The following is a 21,248-nucleotide window of genomic DNA, read 5'->3' as shown; positions in this document are numbered from 1 at the left end:
CTCTAGAGTGTGGACCGCTGCTCGAATGAAGCCCTGCGTTAAGAAGGGGAAGGATCGTGATGAAAACTAGACCGCTCCCCCCTTCCGCCGGAAGTGAGAATAATGGCCGGGCAAGAGATAGGAAGAAAGTCCCTCCACACAAACGAGCAAAGCTCGGGGTGGAACAGGGAGAGTGAAAGAGGCGAGGCAGTTAAAAGTAAGTGCAATTATTTAAAATTAAACAACAAAGTGCAGGCACCCAAAATCGTACCCCCTGTGAATTCCTATCCCATCAATTCAATAGTTGTAGCAGCGCGGTACATAAATTGTACCTCTAGCGTGTGGACCGCTGCTCGAATGAAGCCCTGCGTTAAGAAGGGGAAGGAGCGGGATGAAAACTAGACCGCTCCCCCCTTCCGCCGGAAGTGAGAATAATGGCTGGGCAAGAGATAGGAAGAAACTCCCTCCACACAAACGAGCAAAGCTCGCGGTGGAACGGGGAGCGTGAAAGAGGCGAGGCAGGTAAAAGTAAGTGCAATTATTTAAAATTAAACAAAACAGTGCAGGCACCCAAAATCGTACCCCCTGTGAATTTCTATCCCATCAATTCAATAGTTGTAGCAGCTCGGTACATAAATCGTACCTCTAGCGTGTGGACCGCTGCTCGAATGAAGCCCTGCGTTAAGAAGGGGAAGGAGCGTGATGAAAACTAGACCGCTCCCCCCTTCCGTCGGAAGTGAGAATAATGGCCGGGCAAGAGATAGGAAGAAACTCCCTCCACACAAATGAGCAAAGCTCGGAGTGGAACGGGGAGCGTGAAAGAAGCGAGGCAGTTAAAAGTAAGTGCAATTATTTAAAATTAAACAACACAGTGCAGGCACCCAAAATCGTACCCTGCACTGTACCCCAAAAGTGATCCGCAAAGGCCTCTGCTATGTCCCTAGGGTGAGTAAGTATCTCCCCTCCATGTAATGTCAGACTGGGTACCCATCTTGACCCCTGCTCTTGTCTTTCCAGCCATGCCAGAGTTCTACCCGCCCTGTCTCCCAGTTCATACAGTCTATGTTAAGTACTTCGATATTTGGCCAGCATATGTTCCCTAGTCTTAATTCGATATTCGTCCTGCTTTAATGTCTATGGTGGGTGTCCTCTGAGGGATCATCTGCGTATTCCTGTTCCAACCCATGAAGTTCCTCTTCTACCTCGACCAGGATCCTCCGCCTATTTTGAATGTGTCCGGTTTTGAGGGACAAAGCTTGCCCCTTCAAAACCACTTTGTATGCCTCCCAGATGGTTTGTGCGGAGTCTATTCTAGATAGCCCAGTTTTTCTTTAAAGTAATTCTCAGTTTGCGTGCAAAGTTCTTCCTTTATGTCAGATATAGTTAGGAGCCACGGGTTGAGGACTATGGTGGTGCGTGGCTGTCTCTCCCAATGTGTGAATTCTATCCAAACAGGGGAATGGTCAGATATGCCCCTGGGGATGTCTAAAGTTCCCTATTGAGGCTGTGTGTGTTAAAAAAATAATCTATAAGAGATAGACTTTTGTGCACATTGGAAAAATACGTATATAATATATCCGTTGGTTAAAGTGCTCGATCCCCATCAGTCAGTCCCATTGCCGTCGTAAATTCGGACATAAGCCCATTTGGCTTTGCATCTGGCCGCACCGGGTGTCGATCAGTTAAATCGTTCATTGTCATGTCATAATCTCCCCCCATGAATAAAGAACCTACCGGTAGTCCTGTTAATATGTTACCTAGGTCTGGCAGCGATATCTTGCCCAGTGCTGGTGGCAGGTAGACTGAAACAACGTTAAGGGCTCTCCCCTCCAACTGGGTCTCCACTACTGCAAATCACCCCCCTGGGTCCGCCCACGTCCTATGCATTACAAGGGGAGTACTCTTTCTAACCCGGATACCAGTCCCCCTCGAGCCCATAGTGTAGTCCGTGTGTACTAGGAGTGTTTACTTTCCTGACCGACCAAGTGCGTTTCTTGTAAAAGGACAAGGTCTGGGGTATGTCTCTTCAGATACTGTTGCACTATCCCCCTCTTGATTTTGTCGCCCATCCCGTTAACATTCCAGGTCATGACAGAAAGTGTTCGATCTCTTTCACCCCCCCATCACATTCCCTATTAAAAGTTGTAACACTGCAGATCATTGGGAACGGATAAGTGTAATAGAATATCTGACTCATCTGAGTTATTATTCTCATGAAGTGGACCCTAGTACATGTCAATCTCAAACTGCCGCATTTCACATCAACAAATCTGTTGTAAATTGAACACCCCTGATCCCACCGCCCTCCCCCCCCCCTCCATGTCCGTGGGTGAAAAACTACCCACTGTCCAACTAGGCAGAGTACCTCTCTCCCCCTCAAAATGGTAAATAAGCCTGGATGTATGCATTCCCTACCCCGCTATTATCATGTTACATTTTGCCTATTGCTGTCCATCCTGAGTTCGTATCAGCTACAATCCCGCACAAAGACTAATTTAGTAAGCAGGCCTCCTCCTCTCCACCACCCTGCCCCATGCAAGTTTTAGTCTAAGGAGCCTTATCTCATCCCCCCTAACTTGCCCTCCAGTAGACTACTAGCTATCGCAATGTTCATCAGGGTCTATTCCGGCCCACCGTCCTGTCTCCTCGATCTGCCGATCCACCACCTGATACTTCTGTCAAAGTACCCCTCTGCTGTCAGGGCTTGCCTCCTCGATCTCTTCTTTGGCTCCCCACTCTACGCCACCCCTCCATCCAGTCCCATGCTTCCTCCAGTGACGCAGAAAACCATACTTTGCCATCTGATTCCACTCTTAGCTTCGCCGGGAATAACATTGCATATTTTATTTCACGATCTCGAAGCTCACTGCTTGAAAATTGTGACGCTGTGCCTGGACTTTGGCCGTGAAGTCCGGGAAGAATGTAATCACGCTGTTGTCAATCTTTAACGGGGGCTTAGACCTTGCCGCCTGGAGTATGATGTCTCTGTTGCGATAATTAAAGACCCCGGCTATAAGGGGTCTCGGGGGTGATCCGGGTTTCTGCCTACCTCCTGGTACTCTATGGGCTCTATCGATAGAGAAGTATCTGGATTAAGTTATGGGCTGCAGGTGTGTAGTTATTAATTCCTCCACATACAGATCGGCTGCTGGCCCCTCTGATCGTTCCGGAACCCCCAAAATGTGTATGTTGTTGCGACGTGCACGTCGATCATAATCATCCAGCTGTTGTGCCATTCGCTCCTGATGTTTCTACAAACCCTCCACCTGTGCATGGAGTTGGGAGGTATCAGTCTGTTGTGCCATGGTGACAATTTTGAGTTCCTTCACCCTTTCGTCTATTTTGCGAAAGTCTGCCCTGAAGAGGCACACTTCCACCGTCACCGAGTCCAGCGAGGTATGCACCCCATTGATAGCCGCCATTACGTCATGCAGCGTCGGCTCCGTTCCCTGCTTGGGGGCAGTCTGTGTCTCGTCCTTCTCCATTTGGCATGCCGCACTGTCTTCTCCTGCTTTATTCCAGGTAAATTTGGCCAGTTTGTCTGGGCGTTAGCCTTAGGCCCTCTGCCTGTTGCCATGTGCACAGTTTTCCTTTTCAAGGATCCTTGAAAAAGTCTGGGAGTGTCCTGGATATTTCCCGCCGCCTGCCCAGCGAGTGTATTTATCTCACCGCCGGCCTGTCGAGGTTCCCCCGGGACTGCCTCTCCAGTGCTTCCTGTATTGAGCCACGTAGTGTCAGGGGGCTTTCGGTGGACGTAGCCCCAACTCACCAAGCGAAGACCCAGAGGCTTCTCTGCTGCTGCCTGTTCCTATTGCTACTCTGGCGAGCCAAGCTGTGTGTTTCCGTCACTGCTCCCAGCACTTTACTTGCGCCTTCCACCGACAAGGATGGGTCACCCTTTCCCTTGAGGAGTGATGTCACCTCCGATGAGGGCAGGGGGCGGGGTGAAAACCCCATCAAGAGTCAAGACAGGCGTTGCTACCTGCGATGGACTAGTTGCCACACCACTGCTCCCCCGGGAGCCCCTTAGTTTTTCAGCGCCTTGTGCCTGTGGCAGGAGTCCTTGCAGCCACCATTCGCCTTTATGAGCCACAATGCACCGCTTTCTTTACTATGTTGTCCACTCAAAGGCGAGTACACACCAGTGCAATCACTACCGACTCCCTCTCAGTGCAGTGTGGCCCCTCCTCCCTGCCAGGTGTCTATGCAAATAAGCCTCTGGTAGTCTATATGTCCTTTCCACCGTTTTTCCAATTAGGGACGGGCTATGTGCCTTCCGTGGAGCCCGCTGTGTACGCACTGTCCTCTCCCTGTGGCACCCAGTCTCTCCTCACCCTTCTTTCAGTACGCGTTCAGGCAATTACTATTTGGGCCTAGTAGGCTCTCCAGACCAGAAGCTTGATTCTCTGGTGCCTCTGCTGCACGCCCCCAGCCTCTTCTCAGAGTAGCGTCCTCCTAGCGCCAGGTTGCATGCACCCGCACATGGGTCAACCCCCTCAGTTCATTCCGCACCCGCACAGTCCAGGTGGACTCCTATGCCTCCGGGCCTGTCTATTCACCCCCTCCGGAAGCTCTGTACGCCGCACTGCCTCGGATTAAATCGAGCCTCGCCCGGGCCCAGCTAGGCCACCAATTCTGGGCCTCAATTTGGAGACCTGGCTGCGGGACCCTCACCACGCCGGCGCGCGACCACCTCTGTCTCGCTGCCCACCTTCCGCACAGTGTTGCATCTGCCCGGTATCCAGTCCCTTCGTCCCGGCAGGCTCGCTCACTGCGTCTCATCTGGCTGCTGCAGAGTATCTGGACTGCCTCTCTCACTGGGCTCCAGTCTCCGGCTACGGACTGCAGGACGCCGCCAAGTCAGATCCGCCCTCACTGTCGTCGGGTTAAAGGATTACTCGCCTGGACTCCGTTGTCCCTCGGAGCTGCAGCGCAGGTAGGCGACGTGTTCCAACACAGTTGTAGCCGGTTTGTTGCATTTGATGGCACCGGATGACTCAGGATTTTAAACGGGGATGGAGTAGCACACTTAGGCTGTGGCCATACTGTTTGGCTGCTAGCTACGCCCCTTAATTTTCAAATCTTGTATTACAAAACACTCCAGGACATAGATGCTCTAGCTGAAATCTGTCCTTTTCTTTCCCCTTGAACATTTTCCCCCCATCATCATTTTCCCTTCCATAACAGTAGTCACATTATTCCACGCTAGATACATGTATTGTGGAGTTAACTGTGGCCCTACTCTCATCTTGATATCAGGTTTGTTAGACCCATATATTTGTTACTTTATTTTTAATGTAATAATTTCATGTATTGTAAACTTTGTGAAAAAGTTCTCATTCTGGGCCCCCAAATAACCCATCATCCATTCACATGCTGTGGTAAGTAAGTGAGAACAGTCATTCGGTGTGTCGTTCCATGGATCTTCGTCAGTGCCCACACACCCAATATGATCAGTTTAGCTTTGGTCAGTGTGTGACTTGATCATGTATGTATGTAAGTATATAGTGCAAACCTAGCCAAAAAGCAGAGGTGTGCTGTACATGGTCAAAGCAAGCTTAAAGTCGGTGAGAATAGGACACTTAGCTGAATTATTGACATTCAAAGCATTGTGATATAACGTTCTTTTAAGAGGTGAGTCTTTGATTCTTTCCTAAATTGAAATAGCGGTGGGGCGGGGCTGGTGGATACATGGACGTTGTTCCAGATTCTCGGTGTATAGGTGGAACAGTGTTTAAAAAACACAAAACATCTGAAGTTGTTTCAAAAGATAGGTAAAATATCACTGGAAAGAAGTCATGTACACTCATCGGTAATGTGAAGTATGATAATCCCTGCGTAGTGAGTAAAAGAGAATAGGCGGCAACACAAAAAGATGCAAGTACAAGTAAAAAAAAGTAAAATAACGTACTTGTATCCAGATGCTCATTACGGCGGCCCTTTTGCTTATTTACTGATATATTTACGCTTGCAGTCTGCTTTGTATCAAACTTGGGCATACTACTTTTGAAGTAGTCGCAGTGATATTTTAACCATTTTTTTGTAACAACTACAGAAATTTTGTTTTAAAATTAAGTTTCTGGTTGCATGCGATGATTGACACAGAGGCTTAAAAAAGTCGCTGTGTGACGAAACAAGTTCACAATAAAGCTATATTTGAAATACTGTAAGCTTTGGCACTAAACGGCTTATGGAATTTTACAAATGGGTCTTTTGTGTTTGTGTGCTTTGGTATCATTGTTTTCTAATTTCGGGATTACAAACCTTTTGGTTCTTGATCTTTATATACCCTAATGTAGCAGGCTGTAGATACCTTGATAGCACCATCTTCTACTACAGGTCATAATAGATACTCAACCCCTAAAATGTATGTTCAGAAAGTGCAATTGGTCGACCACAGTTACCAAAATATAGGTGGAAGCAGTGGCGGCCGGCATGGTTCGTGGGTGGCGAGATCGGTGCGGATGCAAAAGGGTGTTTGCGAGGGGGCGGTTAAAAAAAGAAAGAAAAGAAACACTCACATTGGTCCTGCTCTCCGAGGCACAGGAAGTACAGAAAAGGCTCCCCTGACCAATTACAATGTTGCAATGCAGCGTTGCGATTAGTTAGCACCCAGCCTCCCATGACCAATCACAACGCTGCAATGTTTTGAGCGCCCTGGCTCGACACTCAACCAGGGAATGGGGCCTGGGCTTGTTCTCCAAGCAGACTGTAAGGCAGCCTGCATGGAGAATAGGGAAAGTGCGCATTACTGGTTTGGGCGGCCCGAGAGGACCGACTAAACAGTCATTGCGCAGTAAGGAGTGGGCTAACCACTCCTTCTCCTAGAGTAGAGGAGCCCCGCCCACCCGCAAAGCATGAGGAAACATAAAATGATAATAACTCAAAGTTATTATCATTTTATGTCTCCTTTGCAGTACAATGCTTAAAAGCAGTGGGGCTATGCTCCTCCGCCATAGTGGAGGATCCGCCCCTGGGTGGAAGAGGCCTGCAGTCCTCTTTTTTATTTACCCTTCTTAGTCTGCAGTCTGATGGTGTCATGGCTGGGGGGGTGTTGAGAGCTACCATGAATGGTGATCTTCTCAGCAAAGTAAGCAGGGGTGCTTTGTAAATAATGCCGATGATTATAAAGATGGTGCGGACTGGCAAGCGAAGTTCCATCAGGGAGGGGCAGATGTGACCAGTACTGAATGTGACCATATTTTTTCAGGCTTTCGATGAAACGTGCGGTGGCGTGTAGGAATCCCCTAAGAGGGGTTAATCTGAAGTCTGGGATGCCAAGGAGTAGGGTATTACAACCATCTAGTTTAAATAGTACAAGGGCTTGAACACCAGTACTGAAGTTGTTTTCTGAAAGAAACTGTTCGACTTTCTATAGATGAATGAGTTATGGTACCAGGACATCTTTGTATTTGTGGCAGTGTGTTCCTTGAGGGAGAGGCTGGTGTCCAGGGTGAATCCAAATGGTTTGGCATTCGGGGAGTTGGGATTGGAAGTCATCAATGTTCATGGCACTGGGCCGGATTTGTACTGCATCTTGGGCCATATGTAGGTAATCTACATTTACCGATACTAAAATACTGAATTTTACCGATTCGGTATTTCAGAATCGGTAAATGGTATGTCGGAAACAATTCGGTAAATATTACCGAATCGGTACGATTCGGTAATTAAGAACGGTATTTACCGATTCGGTAATTGCCATTCATTCCTAAATAAGAAGCCATTCACTATTACCTATTCGGTAAATACCGAATCGGTAATAGGGGCCACATATTCAAGGGTCGCAGGGTGTCATATTGACACCCTGTTGCACCCCTGAATCGTGCATGTGCAGATTTGGCACACATACATTCCCTAAGGGCATGTATGTCTGCCACATGGCACTTTTAAAAAAGCACAAAATTGCTTTTTTAAAGGTTTTCGATATTTACCACCAACTTGTAGTTGGTGGTAAATAACTAATCCTGAATGCAAGAAGGCACTCTCTTGAGTGCCTCCTACATAGCTTTTTGTATTCGGTAATTATCGATTCCTTAAATTAAGGAATCAGTATTTTACCGATTCCTTAAGGAATCGCTAATTAACGAATCCTTAAACCTGCCTCCTACATCTCAAACCCTAAATACCGGTCGGTAACGGCCGTAATTCGGTAATTTCGGCCGTTACCGACCGGTATTGGGCTACCTACATATGGCCCCTTGTTTCTTGTTCTTGGCAGATAATAGGAATTCTGTGATCGCTGGGTTGAGCGTCAGGTAGGCGGTGAACATTCAGGTCTGGATGATGTGCAAGCAATGTTTGAGGCATTGCATGTTTGAAACAGAGGAGACTTTCAGGTAGAGTTGTGTATCATCTGACTATTGGTGAATCTTGATGCTGTCATCTGTGAGTAGAGCACCAAGCAGTTCCATTTGAATGTTGAAGATATGAGCCAGTATGGAGTCCTGGGGGACTCCACATGTTATAGAGATCTTTTGTGACCTGGAGAGGCCCAAGTGAACAAACTGGTGTTGGCTGGACAAGCAGGAGGAGAACCAGTGAAAGATATTGCCGGTGAATCCCAATCACGACTCCAGGGTGCATATGAGGATAGGATGGTCGACTATGTGGAAGGCAGCTAAGAGGCCAAGCAATATCAGGGGTCAAGCGTCCTCTTCATCTGTGGTGTCAAGAGGGCATCATTTACGATGTGTAGGGTGAAGCCAGACGAGTAGTCATGCAGGAGGTGGTTAACGTTACTGGGATCTTGAAGTTGAACATAGACTGCTTTTTCAATGACCTTCCCAACAAATGGTAGGTGAGTGATGCGCCGGTCATCAGGGTTAGTGTAGGTTTCTTTAGGATTGGGAGAATCTAGCCTGTGAGTGCTTCTGGGAAGATACCTTGAGTGAGGGAGGCACTGACAATGGTAAAAAGGGGTAAGGAAACATCCCCAGCGAGAGCTCTCATCAAGGCATCATCTCCGGAAGAAGTGGTTTTGAGGGACTGGGGTATGCCAGCCAGATCTGGGAGAGAGAAGTCTCCCACATTCCTTCCAGCAGTGGTCAGATAATGTTGGGCAATTCCTGTGTAATATGGCAGATGTTTTTTATGAATGCATCACAATTTTATAGGCCTCCATATTTTGAATGAAAGTGGTACTTTTAAGTATGTTTACCCACTTCCTACTTTCTCACCAGGATCATCAAGCTATTTTCTGTTCAAATAATTATTCAATTTAATCAGAGGACCACTGAAGAATAGATGAAGTATTTCACTGTCTTGGACTGACTCCCCGCTCTACCTCTCGCAAGTTTGCATCTCCAGTTTTGTCTTGTATTTACTGAGATGTCCTAATGCATAACTCTTATCAACTCACCCTCACTTCAGTTATAGCCCCTTTTGCAGAGTTGTAGTCATACAGCGTTTTGAGTTCATTTTGAAGTACAAACAAAAGGGAAAAAAGTATGTCAGCTCTATTGTGACGGCATGCATAGCCTTTCTTCCCTGTAATGTGTCCTGGGAAAGATCCCAATGAACGTGTGTGAGAAAGTGCCTCGTTTTACATGGTTAGCCCACACTTTATGCCTGGTTTTGTGCTTTATGGCTTTCGATTGCAGTGCACAGGGTGCCTGCCAACCAGGTCCCCTGTGCCAGTGTTTTTTCCCTAAAACATATCCCCAATTGGTGCTTCTGCCCTCGTGTAAGTCCCTAGTAAGTAGTACCCCGGGTACATAAGGTCTGGGAGCTGAAGAGGGTCCCCTGGGACCGACCCCACTAGGACTGTACCCAGAGCCGGACTGGGAAACAAAACCGGCCCTGGCAAAGTGCTCGGCCGTCCCCAGCCACCCCTCTGGGGGTTAGGGGTGCCGCTGAGCTCTTTGCCAGGGCCGGTTTTCGGCCGATTTTGTTACAGGGCCGATTTTGCCGCTATGCTGCAAAAATGGCCCTCTAACAAAATCGGGCCCCAGGGGCCCAAAACCAGCCTCCACCCGTGCGGCGCACCGGGGGATTGCCCGGTGCCCGCTACGGCTAGTCTGGGCCTGACTGTGCCACTCCCCTTGTGGGAGGAGAAACAACACAGTCAGCATAGCATCATCCCAGATTGTCTGCCAAATAGGCATGTTCTCTCCCACTGAGATCTTTCTATTTTGCTGGTGACAAGTTGCTTTCATTCAGACCAGCTGAGTCTACATTGGTTCAGATAGGTGACTATTGTAGGTGATGGTCAGGGTATATTTCTTAAAGGTTGACAGGCCCAGACAGAGCATAGTAGACTCAAGTTTATATCCTCAGCTGCATGCGGAACTTGACGCCTTCCTACATTGAAACTGGAAATGAACGGAGACTTGACTTTCAGGCCAGAGGCCTTTAACACCCTATAATATAGGACACTGGATGGAAATTGTTCTTATCAAACAGCTGCACAAATGGGACAGCTGTGGAAGGTCACAATGAAATGTTTAATTTTGAGATTTCAGTCCAAATGTAAGGTTATGTTAGGAAAGGCAACATTTCTTTTTTGGTAATCTGCCCTCAGAGAACTAGTCTGATTATAAACGGCCTGGAGCAAGGACTACCTTTGTATAAAGTCATACCTACGAACTCACGAACCCTCCTACTTACGGTACAGTTGCCTTTTTCATAGTCTCCTCTTACCCCATGGCTTCAGCGCATAATGTTTGTTGCTCATGATTGCTGTTAAATATGCCTTTCAGTTCTATGCAGTTATTGACATTTGCCATGTCATATAATATGTTTACTAATCTTGTCATTGGCTTTAGTGCTCAAACTCCTCCGGCATATGTCACATCTGTTGTGTGCAACACTTTTGAGTCTCCTTTTTTTTCTTCTTTTGAAAATAATAAAAATAAATAAAAAAATATAATAAAGCAGAGAGGAGCCTACCTGTCGACCAAGATGGCCGTGTAGGAGCTCGGCTCTGCCGGCCTCTCTTCCCAGCCACAACATCCTGCGGACTCTCTCGGGTCTGAGCCCTGCGCCCGTGTTTGGGAGCCGAAGCGACGCCCCTCGCTGCTGGAGCTGGCCATCCACGTCGCCCGGCGGCCGAGATACGGCGCCCGGCTGGGTGCGGCCTACCCGATTGCTGGAGCCAGGGTCTTGCCTGGAGGTGGCGGCCGCCGCTGAGTTAAACAACATCGGAGGCCGGTGGACAGTGACTGCCGGTCCGGTTCGGGGGTCGGCCCTGGCGCCCCAGCGGCTCTTGATGGTCCCCTTGTGAGTGAGGGAGGGGCAAGGCCGAGCCTGGGGGGCCCGGACGCTGGTTGCTCTGCCTGCCTGGCCCCGTGAATCAAGGAGCGGTGCTGACTGCTGGGTGCCAGGCCGCACCGAGGCGGCGGTAAAGGTTGATGTATTAACTCTGGCTGTGGTGGTCGGTGGACTGGTTGGTTCGGTCGTAGAGGGACTCCTTTGCCCGCCTGACACTGCTGAATATTAGGGTCTGACACTGGGTGCAGGCAGCGTGGAGGGGAGTGCCCATCATCCGAATTGAGTGGAGGTTGGCGCTGGAGAAATATTGGCTCTGCGCACCTTGCCTAGCCGTGGTGCCCTTCGTAGGCGCTTGAGGGGACACAGTGGAGACTACCTATATTTGGAGCCACAACACGGATACAGCTTTTGAAGGACGCACTCATTCTCCGTGTTGAGTCTGGGGCCTGGGCAACTTGTCCGGTGGCGGCAGAGGCGGACCTGTGTTGTGGAGTGGATTGCCCGTGCTTGGTCTGGTTGGGTCCTGCGGCTGAAGGACTGACTTGGGCCACCAGCCTCGCGGTCAGTGGTGTTGATACTGGCGATTGGCGATCTGCACCCTGAGTGCGGGAGCAAGTGGTGGGGGAGACGATCGTCCCGCCTGCCTGTTGACCGGGCGACCAGATATGAACTAGCAGAGGCTCCTGGGGAAGCGAGATCGAGGTGCCCGAAGCTGGTGAGTGCCAGGGGCGTGCGGTCACCCTGTGAATCTGATCCTAATTGAAGTCCCAAGTTTAAATCTCTGACACAGGCAAGTAGGGAAGCAGGATGGTGACTAAAACGGACGCTGATAGGTTCCAGCACAGATCCTCCAGGGGGTCCAGAAATATCCAATCCAACAAGCAGGATCAATACACCTTGCCCAAAGGGTCCCCAGTGGAATCGAAGAAGACTCAGCCAGGGGGGGAGGATGCAATATGAAGTCCCACTGAACCAACATTAGCGGACCTCATAGCGGCTATAAACGGAGTCCGAGAGAGCCTGGGCCAAAAGATGGAGGCCCTGGATAACAAACTCGACAAGGTCACGATTGAGGTGGGGCTGGTACGGCGGATCTCACGAAGGCGAGCGAGAAAGTAAAAACGCTGGAAATCAAGACGGCCAGCCTGATTGACGATGTGGCACTGCTGCAACAAGAGGTGCAGGACCTTAAGGCCTCCAGAGCTTTGACAGATCCCAAACTGGATGATTATGAGGGGAGGGCCAGGCGGAACAACATCCGCATTCTTGGTGTGCCAGAGAAATCAGAGGACCAAACACCGGATCTTTTCGTCGAAGACATCGTCCTTAAACACCTCAAGCCCAAAGGACTGAGTAACTCCTTCACGATTGAATGTGCGCACAGGGTGCCGGGGCGGGGGGGGGGGGCGTCCACGGCCCGGGCCCTGCCCGCCCTATGATAGCGGGGGTCCTAAACTTCCGTGACAGAGACGCGATCCTACAGGGGGCTCGAGCGGGGTCCCAATTGAGATACGAAAATGCAACCCTCTCCTTTTTTCCGGATTTCATTCAAATGGTGAAGAAACAGCGGCAGAGTTTTTTGTAAGTGAAAAGGAAACGGAGAGACAAGGGACTAAAATATGCCATGATGTTTCCGGCCCGCCTCCGAGTGGAACTCAATGGTAAGGCCTGGTTCTTTGATAATGCTGAGGTAGCGTCGGACTGGTTGGAAGGTTTACACTTGAACGAGGCGGAGAGTCGGGATTGAGGTTAAGCGGATGAACAATAAGAATACGCACAATGAGGACAGCAGGACTTAAGTTGATGTATGGTTTGGCCGGGAGGCGGGGCGGGTCTGCAGTTGTTCTCCTGACCTGTTTTGCTAGCTTAGAGATTATTGTGGGCCGGGCCGTTTTGAAGTAGTGGCAATGAGGCTGGGAGGGGCTTTTTTGGCTCTCCTTCCGTTTTCTACCTTTAGTTAGTTTTAGATTAGTGTTGGGGCTACAGGCACACTGCTAGTTGAGGATGAGCATAAGCTATATGCAGGGGAGCAGGGTGGGGCGGTGGGGGACCGAGAGTTGTTTTTTTTCTCCGAAATTGTGATTGTATCATGTGCAGCTATATTTGCACTTTGTTTTCTTTTTTTCATTGCATCAGGTGACTTAGCTATGATTTACTACTACAATGTCTTCTGGTAGACAGGAATTGGGGATAACCGCGCGCAGTTGGAATGTGAATGGACTCGGGGATAAAATTAAGAGGGGGATGGTTAACCAGTTGGTCAGGAGGCATTCCCTGGATGTGGTGTTGTTGCAAGAGACAAATCTGGTTGGCAATCGCTGCATGGCCTTACATAAGGGGGGTATAAGCTGCTGGCCCATGCCAGATTCACTACGGGATCCAGGAGGACGGGCATCCTGGTTAGGAACTCTTTCCCACTAACGATCCAATCCACTTGGACTGACAATCGGGGCAGATAGATTGGCTTTTCGGGGTTGTGGGAGGGTAGGACTGTCACCTTTGTGTCTGTGTATGTCCCACCGGGCCTACAGACAGATACCTTCCGAGACTTGTGTGCGATTTTCCAGACTTTGCCTGTGGGGTTATTGGTTATAGGGGGGACTACAACGCGGTGATAGATAGTGAGGTAGATAGGCACCCTGCCCGACTCCAGACGCCATCCCAGAGGTTGGCTGCCCGACTTTTTGGAAACAATGGGGCTTATGGATGGGTGGAGATTGAGGAACCCAAGCGGGGTACATTACACGCACACATCTGCTGCACATCACACCCTCTCCAGAATAGACAATGTGCTAATACCAGCGGCACAAGCGGCATCGGTCCGAGAGGTGCGACATTTGGGTAGGGGTGTTTTTGATCATTCTCCGATCTGGCTCAGGGTGGAGGTGGGATAGTGTGATGCGGGCAGAATTGCCCCCATAAATGCATGGCATTTGAGATTCCCCGACACCAAGAAGGAGATTATACAGAGCACAGAAAGATATTTTCATGAAAATGTGGGAACGGTCGACTCTGCGCAGTCTCTGTGGGAGGCGTACAAAACTGTCATTAGAGGAGAAGTTTTATCATTAATCTCAGGGAAAAAGAGGAAAGGCCGGGCCGAGGTAGACAGGATAGAGGCGGAGTTGACTAAGATGGAGATGGCGGTATCCTGAGTGGTGACCCTTGAGGGAACACACTGACTGAAACTCCTCCAGGACGAATATAAGTCCCTGGCTAGGGACAGGGCCAGGGCACAGAGTAGGATATATGAACACTGTGACAGAGCCGGGAAATTGATTACCTGGCTGGAAGAAGGGGAGTGGGTGTCTAGGTTGGTGCCAGAATTGCAGAAGGGTGACTCGGGTAAGATGACAGACCCGCAAATGATCGCAGATGAGTTCTCTGACTATTACAGCTCGGTGTATACGTTCGCGGGAATCTATACGGAGGCAGATAGCGCGGCTATGATACAGGACATTCGTATGCCTTCCTTATCGGATGAAGATAGGAAATACCTGGTCTCCCCTCTCACGAACGATGAGGTAGCACAGGCTATCAGAGGTGTCCACTCCGGGAAGGCCTCGGGCCCAAACGGAATCCCCGTAGAGCTATATAAACTAAATGCAAACGTCCTGGCTCATTTCTCTGAGCTATGTTTGTTGAAAGTAAAGAGAGGGGTCACCTCCCATACGACCAGAGAGTAGCGAATATTGTCGTCATTCACAAAGACGGAAAGCCTAAGCCGCTGTGCTCCTCCTATCCGCCTATTTCACTGCTTAACGCTGAACCTAAGGTGCTTGCGAAACTATTGGCTACTAGGTTAGCCAAGGTCATTACCACCCTAGTTCATCCGGATCAATCGGGCTTCATGCCGCGTCGAAATACGGCCCTTAATTTACGAAGGCTACACGGGATACTAGGCGGTGCCTCGAAAATACACGAGCCGGCGGTACTGGTGTCATTGGATGCAACTATGGCCATTGACAGGGTCGAGTGGCCCTATTTATTCGCAGTCCTGCGGAAGATGGGTATTGGCCGTGAGTTTATAAACTGGGTCCGTCTCTTGTATGAGGGTCCCCTTGCCAGAGTTGCGGTGAATAATCGCAGGTTCGCGGACTTCTCTCAGGGTAGGGGCACGTGCCAGGGGTGTCCTCTGTCCCTGCTTCTTTTCGCCCTGGCTCTTGAGCCGTTGGCGGCGTGGGTCCGTTGGGACCGATCGATTAGGGGGCTGCGTTGGACATCCAAATGAGAGGATAAGATTTCGCTCTATGCGGATGATATTTTGCTGTACCTCGCCACTCCAAGGGATTCTCTGATTTCTTTCCTTGATGTACTGGCGATATTTGGGAGGTACTCTGGCTTTGCCATTAATTGGTCAAAATCAGTGCTTTTTGTTCTCAGCGGAGATCCCTGATAATTCAGAGTTCTTGCCCGTTGCAGATTGAGCCAGTGGGATTCCGCTATCTTGGCATCTATGTGACATTGGATCCGAAGCTGAGATTCAACAATAATCTGAGTCCCCCGCTGGCCAGACTCAGGAAAGATCCCTTCTCGGTCGGGCAGTGCTATTTAAGATGATGGCCCTCCACCGATTTTTATACATGCTGCAAAACACAATGGACCCGGTGCCATCCTACTATTTCAAAGAAATTGAGTCCCTCCAACGGCAGCTCCTTTGGGAGGGCAAACCTCGCATTGCATTCTCTAAACATACTCTCCCCTGGTACGATGGAGGGATTGGATTAATGGACCTGTGGAAGTACTACTGGGCCTCCCAGCGAGCGGCGGTAAACCGCGCTATTTACAGGACTTCCGCGGACCCCGGATATGCGATGGAACGTGGTCAGGTGCCGGGGTGGACTTTAGGAGGGCTCTCTATGCTAGGGCCGGTCGGTTTCCCTTTGCCGGTCCGTCGGCTCTCGCAGAACAGGTGTGGCATGCGGCTACTCGGCATCTTAAGTGGGATGGAAAGCTCACCCTTGCAACCCCGCTGTGGAACTCGGAGAGGTTGGGCAGCCTGTGGAAAACTAAAGGCTTTGATAAATGGGATCTTATTAGGATCTCGCAGATCAAGGACATTTTGGTAAGGACGCAGTCCTTGCGTTTGACGCTCTCCAAAAAAAGTATAATCTACAGCAAAGTGAGCATTATCGATACCTCCAGGTTAGGCACCCCCTTCTTGCACACATCCCCAGAGGTACTACACTCCCGGATGCCTCCCATCTGCAGGACCGAATCTTGGATGGTCATCTTCTCGAAAAGACCATTTCCTTAATATATATAAAAATGTATCAATCATATGGGAGATCAACTGGTTACCATTAGGGAACAGTGGGGCACTGATGGCCTGGAATTAGACAATGATGACTGGAGGGAGGCAGTCTCCTCCCCGAAAGTGGTGGCCATCCAAATGAGACTCAGGCTGGTGCAATTGAAAATTCTACACCGGTCATGTGTTACGGACCTCGGCTGGTGCACATGGGCCTGGCGGAGAACGGGGATTGTCGGAGGGGGTGTGGAGAGACTGGAACTTTTATGCATATTCTGTGGCATTGTGCATAAATACAGGCTTCCTGGGCTAGAATCCACGAAATAATGCGAGAAGTGTTGGGGGTAGATATGGCACTGGAGGCCAGATGATGTGTCCTGAATGTTTGGGAGCCCACGGACCTAAGTGCGTGTGGGAAGCAGTGGGTCACCCTGGCGTGTATGATTGCTAAGCGTAGCCGCTCAGTTGTGGGGCGCTAGTCAAACTCCCCGGATCGAGAAGTGGATGGAGGACCTGGATTGGTGCATGCACAGAGAGAGGTCGGTCTATGTTGCTAGGGGCTGCCCTGCGAAGTGGGGGAAGATTTGGGGAGCTTGGAATAGTTACCAGGGGGATATTTGTGTTCCTCCTGTTGTTCGAGATGTAACAGTAGCTTTGGAGGCCCTGTGATCCCTAAATGTTATTCTGTATGTATTATTCTGTAATACGGAAATGTATATTTGACAAATGTGGAAGCACTATATGTCACCTGATGCTTTTTCTTTTGATTTTGTTAATAAAATATATATATATAATAAAAAATCTGTCTTCATGGTACCATGCCAAGCTTAGGGGAAATTCAGTCAACTCCCTATTTGCCTCAAATGCTGATGAGGTCTCTTACTGTAATTAAGATTCAAATCTTTAAAGGGCACATGGCTGTCATTTTATTTTACCAAATTTATAATTCTCGGAAATAGCTTAGCTTCTAGTTTTTGTTTTATACAACTACACACTTGTGCCTTTCTGTGAATATTCTCTATAACACCAAGCAACAGGAAGAACTCCACTGTTCATAATTCATGTATCTGATTGTAGACATGTCTAAGCAATGTCCTTGCCACCTTTGTGGATAAATATTTATTGATACATGGTGCTCTTTGTGTGGTGATGTTATCATCAACCCAGAATTTCTTTCCTTTTTTTGAGATACCCATGACCCTTGCTCATCACGCTTGTTGCCGTGCCCCTGTTCAGCATTAATATTTGCAGTGAGCTCTTTTTTCACAATACATAAGTATAGCAGAACTTATTTTTAAGGCAAAGAACATAGAGCATTAATGTTTCTGCAACACCTGTGTCTTTGAGAATTGGAAATAACAAAAGGTTTGTGCAATAAGACTTCTGTGGGAATACAATCCATGTGATGCAATCCAGATCAGCTGATGTTCTGAGTCTTAAACTTGAAGTTGTCCAAAAACACTAACAAGGACAACATTTCCCAATACAGAACACATCCTGATTGTGTCGATTTACAAACTGCTCAAAGCAGAATGTAAGCTATGAAAACTCAGTAGTGGCAAAAACCATTACAACACATTTAAAAAACGTATTCCCCCTAAAGCAGATGCCCTACGTCAAATAGTATAATGTAGGGCCCTAAGGTAGGGCCACATTCCTAAGACCGACACGTCACTATGACGAGGGTTGACCTTGCCACTTGCTAAGCCATGGGTAAATCTGCACCTATTTGTTTGAGGACAGTTACTTATGGATTTACAAAAGAGAGGCAGGGTAATGTGAACAATTAACAATAAGAACACATCAACTGCGCTGTTAGTGGATTTACTTAGGTACAAATATTAAAGAAAACACTGTTCAATAGTGTTGCAGCCACATTCAAATAAAGGTGGCCAATAGTAGGTGAAAGGGAAGTGAAGAAAGTTACACTGCCATCTCTGTTCCTTTTCTGAATGTAAAAGCTGTTCAGAAAATGTATTCCTGTAACTGTGATCAGTCATGTACTCTGTACTTACTTGTTGCATTATCTTGGCTTTCTCTTTTCTTAGAGTGGAGATGGTCAGAGGAATACATCTCTCCTTCTTCTTTAATCCTGAATGGAATTGGCAATATATCAGCATGCCCTGCTACAAAAGCAATCCATTAAATATCAAAAGGCAGAATACTGTAATTGCATGCAAAAAATCTGAGTTACTCATCCATATTAAAAGGTCAGACAGTCTAATGGTGGGGAAGACTAGACAGTGAGTTTAAGGAGTTGACCACTTTGTTCAAGCCACAACTCATTGTGCCTCCTGTTCTCTGCGTAATTTTATTCTACTTGAAAAGTAACTTCAAACAAGTCTTGGAGCTATGAACACTTCTACAAAAGCATCTCAAAGCTACATGGGACAGTAGGACCCATTCTCTTCTTATGGTCCCGGCAGTGCCACAGAGCACTGAAACTCTGTTTTTTCTGTTTATAAATTACCAGATCCCTCAATCTCATCCTGCAGCTCTCACATTCTACTGCAATACAATGTGTGAGGAGTTTGTGATAAAGGGTTCATGGGGGTATTAGGAAGAGAAAATAATCAACTCAAGACAATTCTCTGAGGATGAGGGTGTTTATCATTGTACAGTGATATAGAAATTGCACTTACACCGAACATGTACTGCTTGTCATTTACCAGATTTATGTAATTGACCTGGTAAGATAATGTAATAAGCATATTTTATATTGCACATTCACCACAAGGGGTCTCTTGGCACTACATATAAGATGCTTATGTTGTCAGTATATTTGTACTCAATTTATCAACTCTTGAGGGTGAAACACTGAGTAAACCTGCAGAAAATCAAAACTGTGATCATGAGGTCAAACGTGGATGCTTGCAGAGGACGCTGTGCCATCAGACCGGGCAGTGTGAAACCTGCGATCTGAATCTCAGATGCTGACCCCCATTGATGGCTATTCGTAGTGCTACAAGACTAGAGATATGTGTTACTCAATATTCAATAAAAACACTAATTAACATTATTATTTGTATCTGTGTTATTGAGGGAGTCTCAACTCCGAGACAAATAAGGATCACTCAAAACTGTAAGGGGATGGAAACTTAAGCAATTAAGTCCGAAAGAACTCTTAAAAAAAGGACTGCACTTACCGGAAACTCACTACCCAATATTCTGGGAAAGAACAAGGAAATGAGATTTTGCTGCAGACATTTAGTTGTCTACTGTGTTTAAGATTTGATAGGGAACAGGCCAGTACCAGGAAATAAAGCAATGGTACAATCATGGTCAGACATTGTTTCAGTAACCTGGCAAACTGCATATGGTTCAGTGGCTTCTGAAGAGAATAATGTTCTACTGCCCATTTGTTCTTACTTCTAACTAAGTAATGCTCAACTTTTGCAACTATTATTTTACTCTAGCTTTCACTCTGAGGCTATCCTCAAATCAGATGCTCAGGTGTTCAGAGACAGAAATTAAGCATAATATTTCAACAGGTAGTAGGGTACCAGAAGTCATCATTGCCCACAACATGATGCAGCAATGTGTTCTACTGATGAAGGTGTCCAGATTGGTGGGCAAGAGGGGGGAATTCACATGACACTGAAGGAGATAAAACACGTACAATGGGGCTGTGGTACGCAGAAGAACACATACACATCTACCATCTCACCCAGTTTTGATTGCTGCTTCCCTTCAAGCATATGGATGTGATTTGCTTTGCCTCATACATACAGCTTCACCCTCACAGGAATAATCTGAATCATTAGAGAATTCACTGCAGCAAAGGGGACACTCATTATGCGTTCTAGATAGCCACCAAACTAGCATCATTAGCATGTTACCTAAACTCAGGTGACTGCTGGTTTCTTGTTCGTCTGTACCATACGGGTCCATTAGACACAAATCCAGCTCATGTTCCATCTTCAAAACATCCTCAGAAGTGCGAAGAGTAGAACCTATGAGACAAGCAGACGATTACTGGGGTACAGGTTGCAGGGAACAAAATGGGTGAATAAATGGACTTTAATATGACTTAACGATTCAAAAATGTGAAAGGTCTTTTGAGTTAGGTTAAAAATGTGAATGATTCAATGCGGACAGACAGCACAGCTTGTTTCCCAATAAACAGCACGTGGTGGACGGTGTGGAGGGAGCATGGCCTGTTGCTGACAGAATGAGCAGTATCTCTCGGAGGTCTCGGCCACGCACCACCATCTAGCCCCATCCTGACGATCCCTCTGCTTCTACTGCCCCCCATTTGATGCTGCCATATTAGTGCTGGGTTTCCGTAAGCCATGGAAGTGGGCCTGGCGCCTGGATTGAACGACAGCCAGGCTCTTTAATGCCGCAAGCCGCGGGGAAATTCAAGATGATAGCCAGTGCTTAGGAAGGGCCATGAGAAATAGCCCAGCGAGCGCTGTCCTTCGTCCCGGCCTTTCGCTCTGCTTGGACATCAGCGGGCCACAGGTGGGACCACAAATGTGTGGTGATCTGCACCGAGCCGCAGGCCACTATAGGATAGAATTTACCTTGAACCTACCTATAAAAAATAAAAGACCTTTAGTTCAGTCAACTAACTCTACAAAATGCTGGAGAAAGTTTTCTGTGGAAAAATTTAAGGAAGAGTTTTTTCATAATTCCAACTCTGGAACCGCATGTGAGGAAGAAATGTGTCAATTGCTTGGCAACATAGAGAAAGCGCCTGATCATTGTTCACGGACCCGCGCAATAGATCGACCTAGACGGAAAATCTCAGAGAAATGGTATGGTTTAGACCTAAAAATTGAAAAAAGAAAATGTACTACACTGG

General features: G+C 47.9%; 1 protein-coding gene across 2 annotated transcripts in view; it reads right to left on the bottom strand.

Moving 5' to 3' along the window:
- LOC147729882 (uncharacterized) overlaps window positions 1-21,248 on the bottom strand; it is a 157,768-nt gene that overhangs the window by 69,675 nt on the left and 66,845 nt on the right. The window contains exons 5-6 of one of the 2 annotated variants that reach the window (XM_086954795.1): window positions 20,281-20,394; window positions 18,457-18,567 (exon numbers count right to left, since the gene is read on the bottom strand). In XM_086954795.1, coding sequence (XP_086810921.1) covers window positions 18,457-18,567; window positions 20,281-20,394 — 225 coding nt within the window. The remainder of the gene's footprint in view (window positions 1-18,456; window positions 18,568-20,280; window positions 20,395-21,248) is intronic. The other variant, XM_086954796.1, reaches the window with a different exon arrangement.

Source organism: Lissotriton vulgaris, chromosome 2_1 (assembly GCF_964263255.1).
Source record: "Lissotriton vulgaris chromosome 2_1, aLisVul1.2, whole genome shotgun sequence".
Classification (NCBI taxonomy): Eukaryota; Metazoa; Chordata; class Amphibia; order Caudata; family Salamandridae; genus Lissotriton; species Lissotriton vulgaris.
Note: the sequence above shows the minus strand (reverse complement) of the source record. Positions and strands in the feature narration are given on the sequence as shown.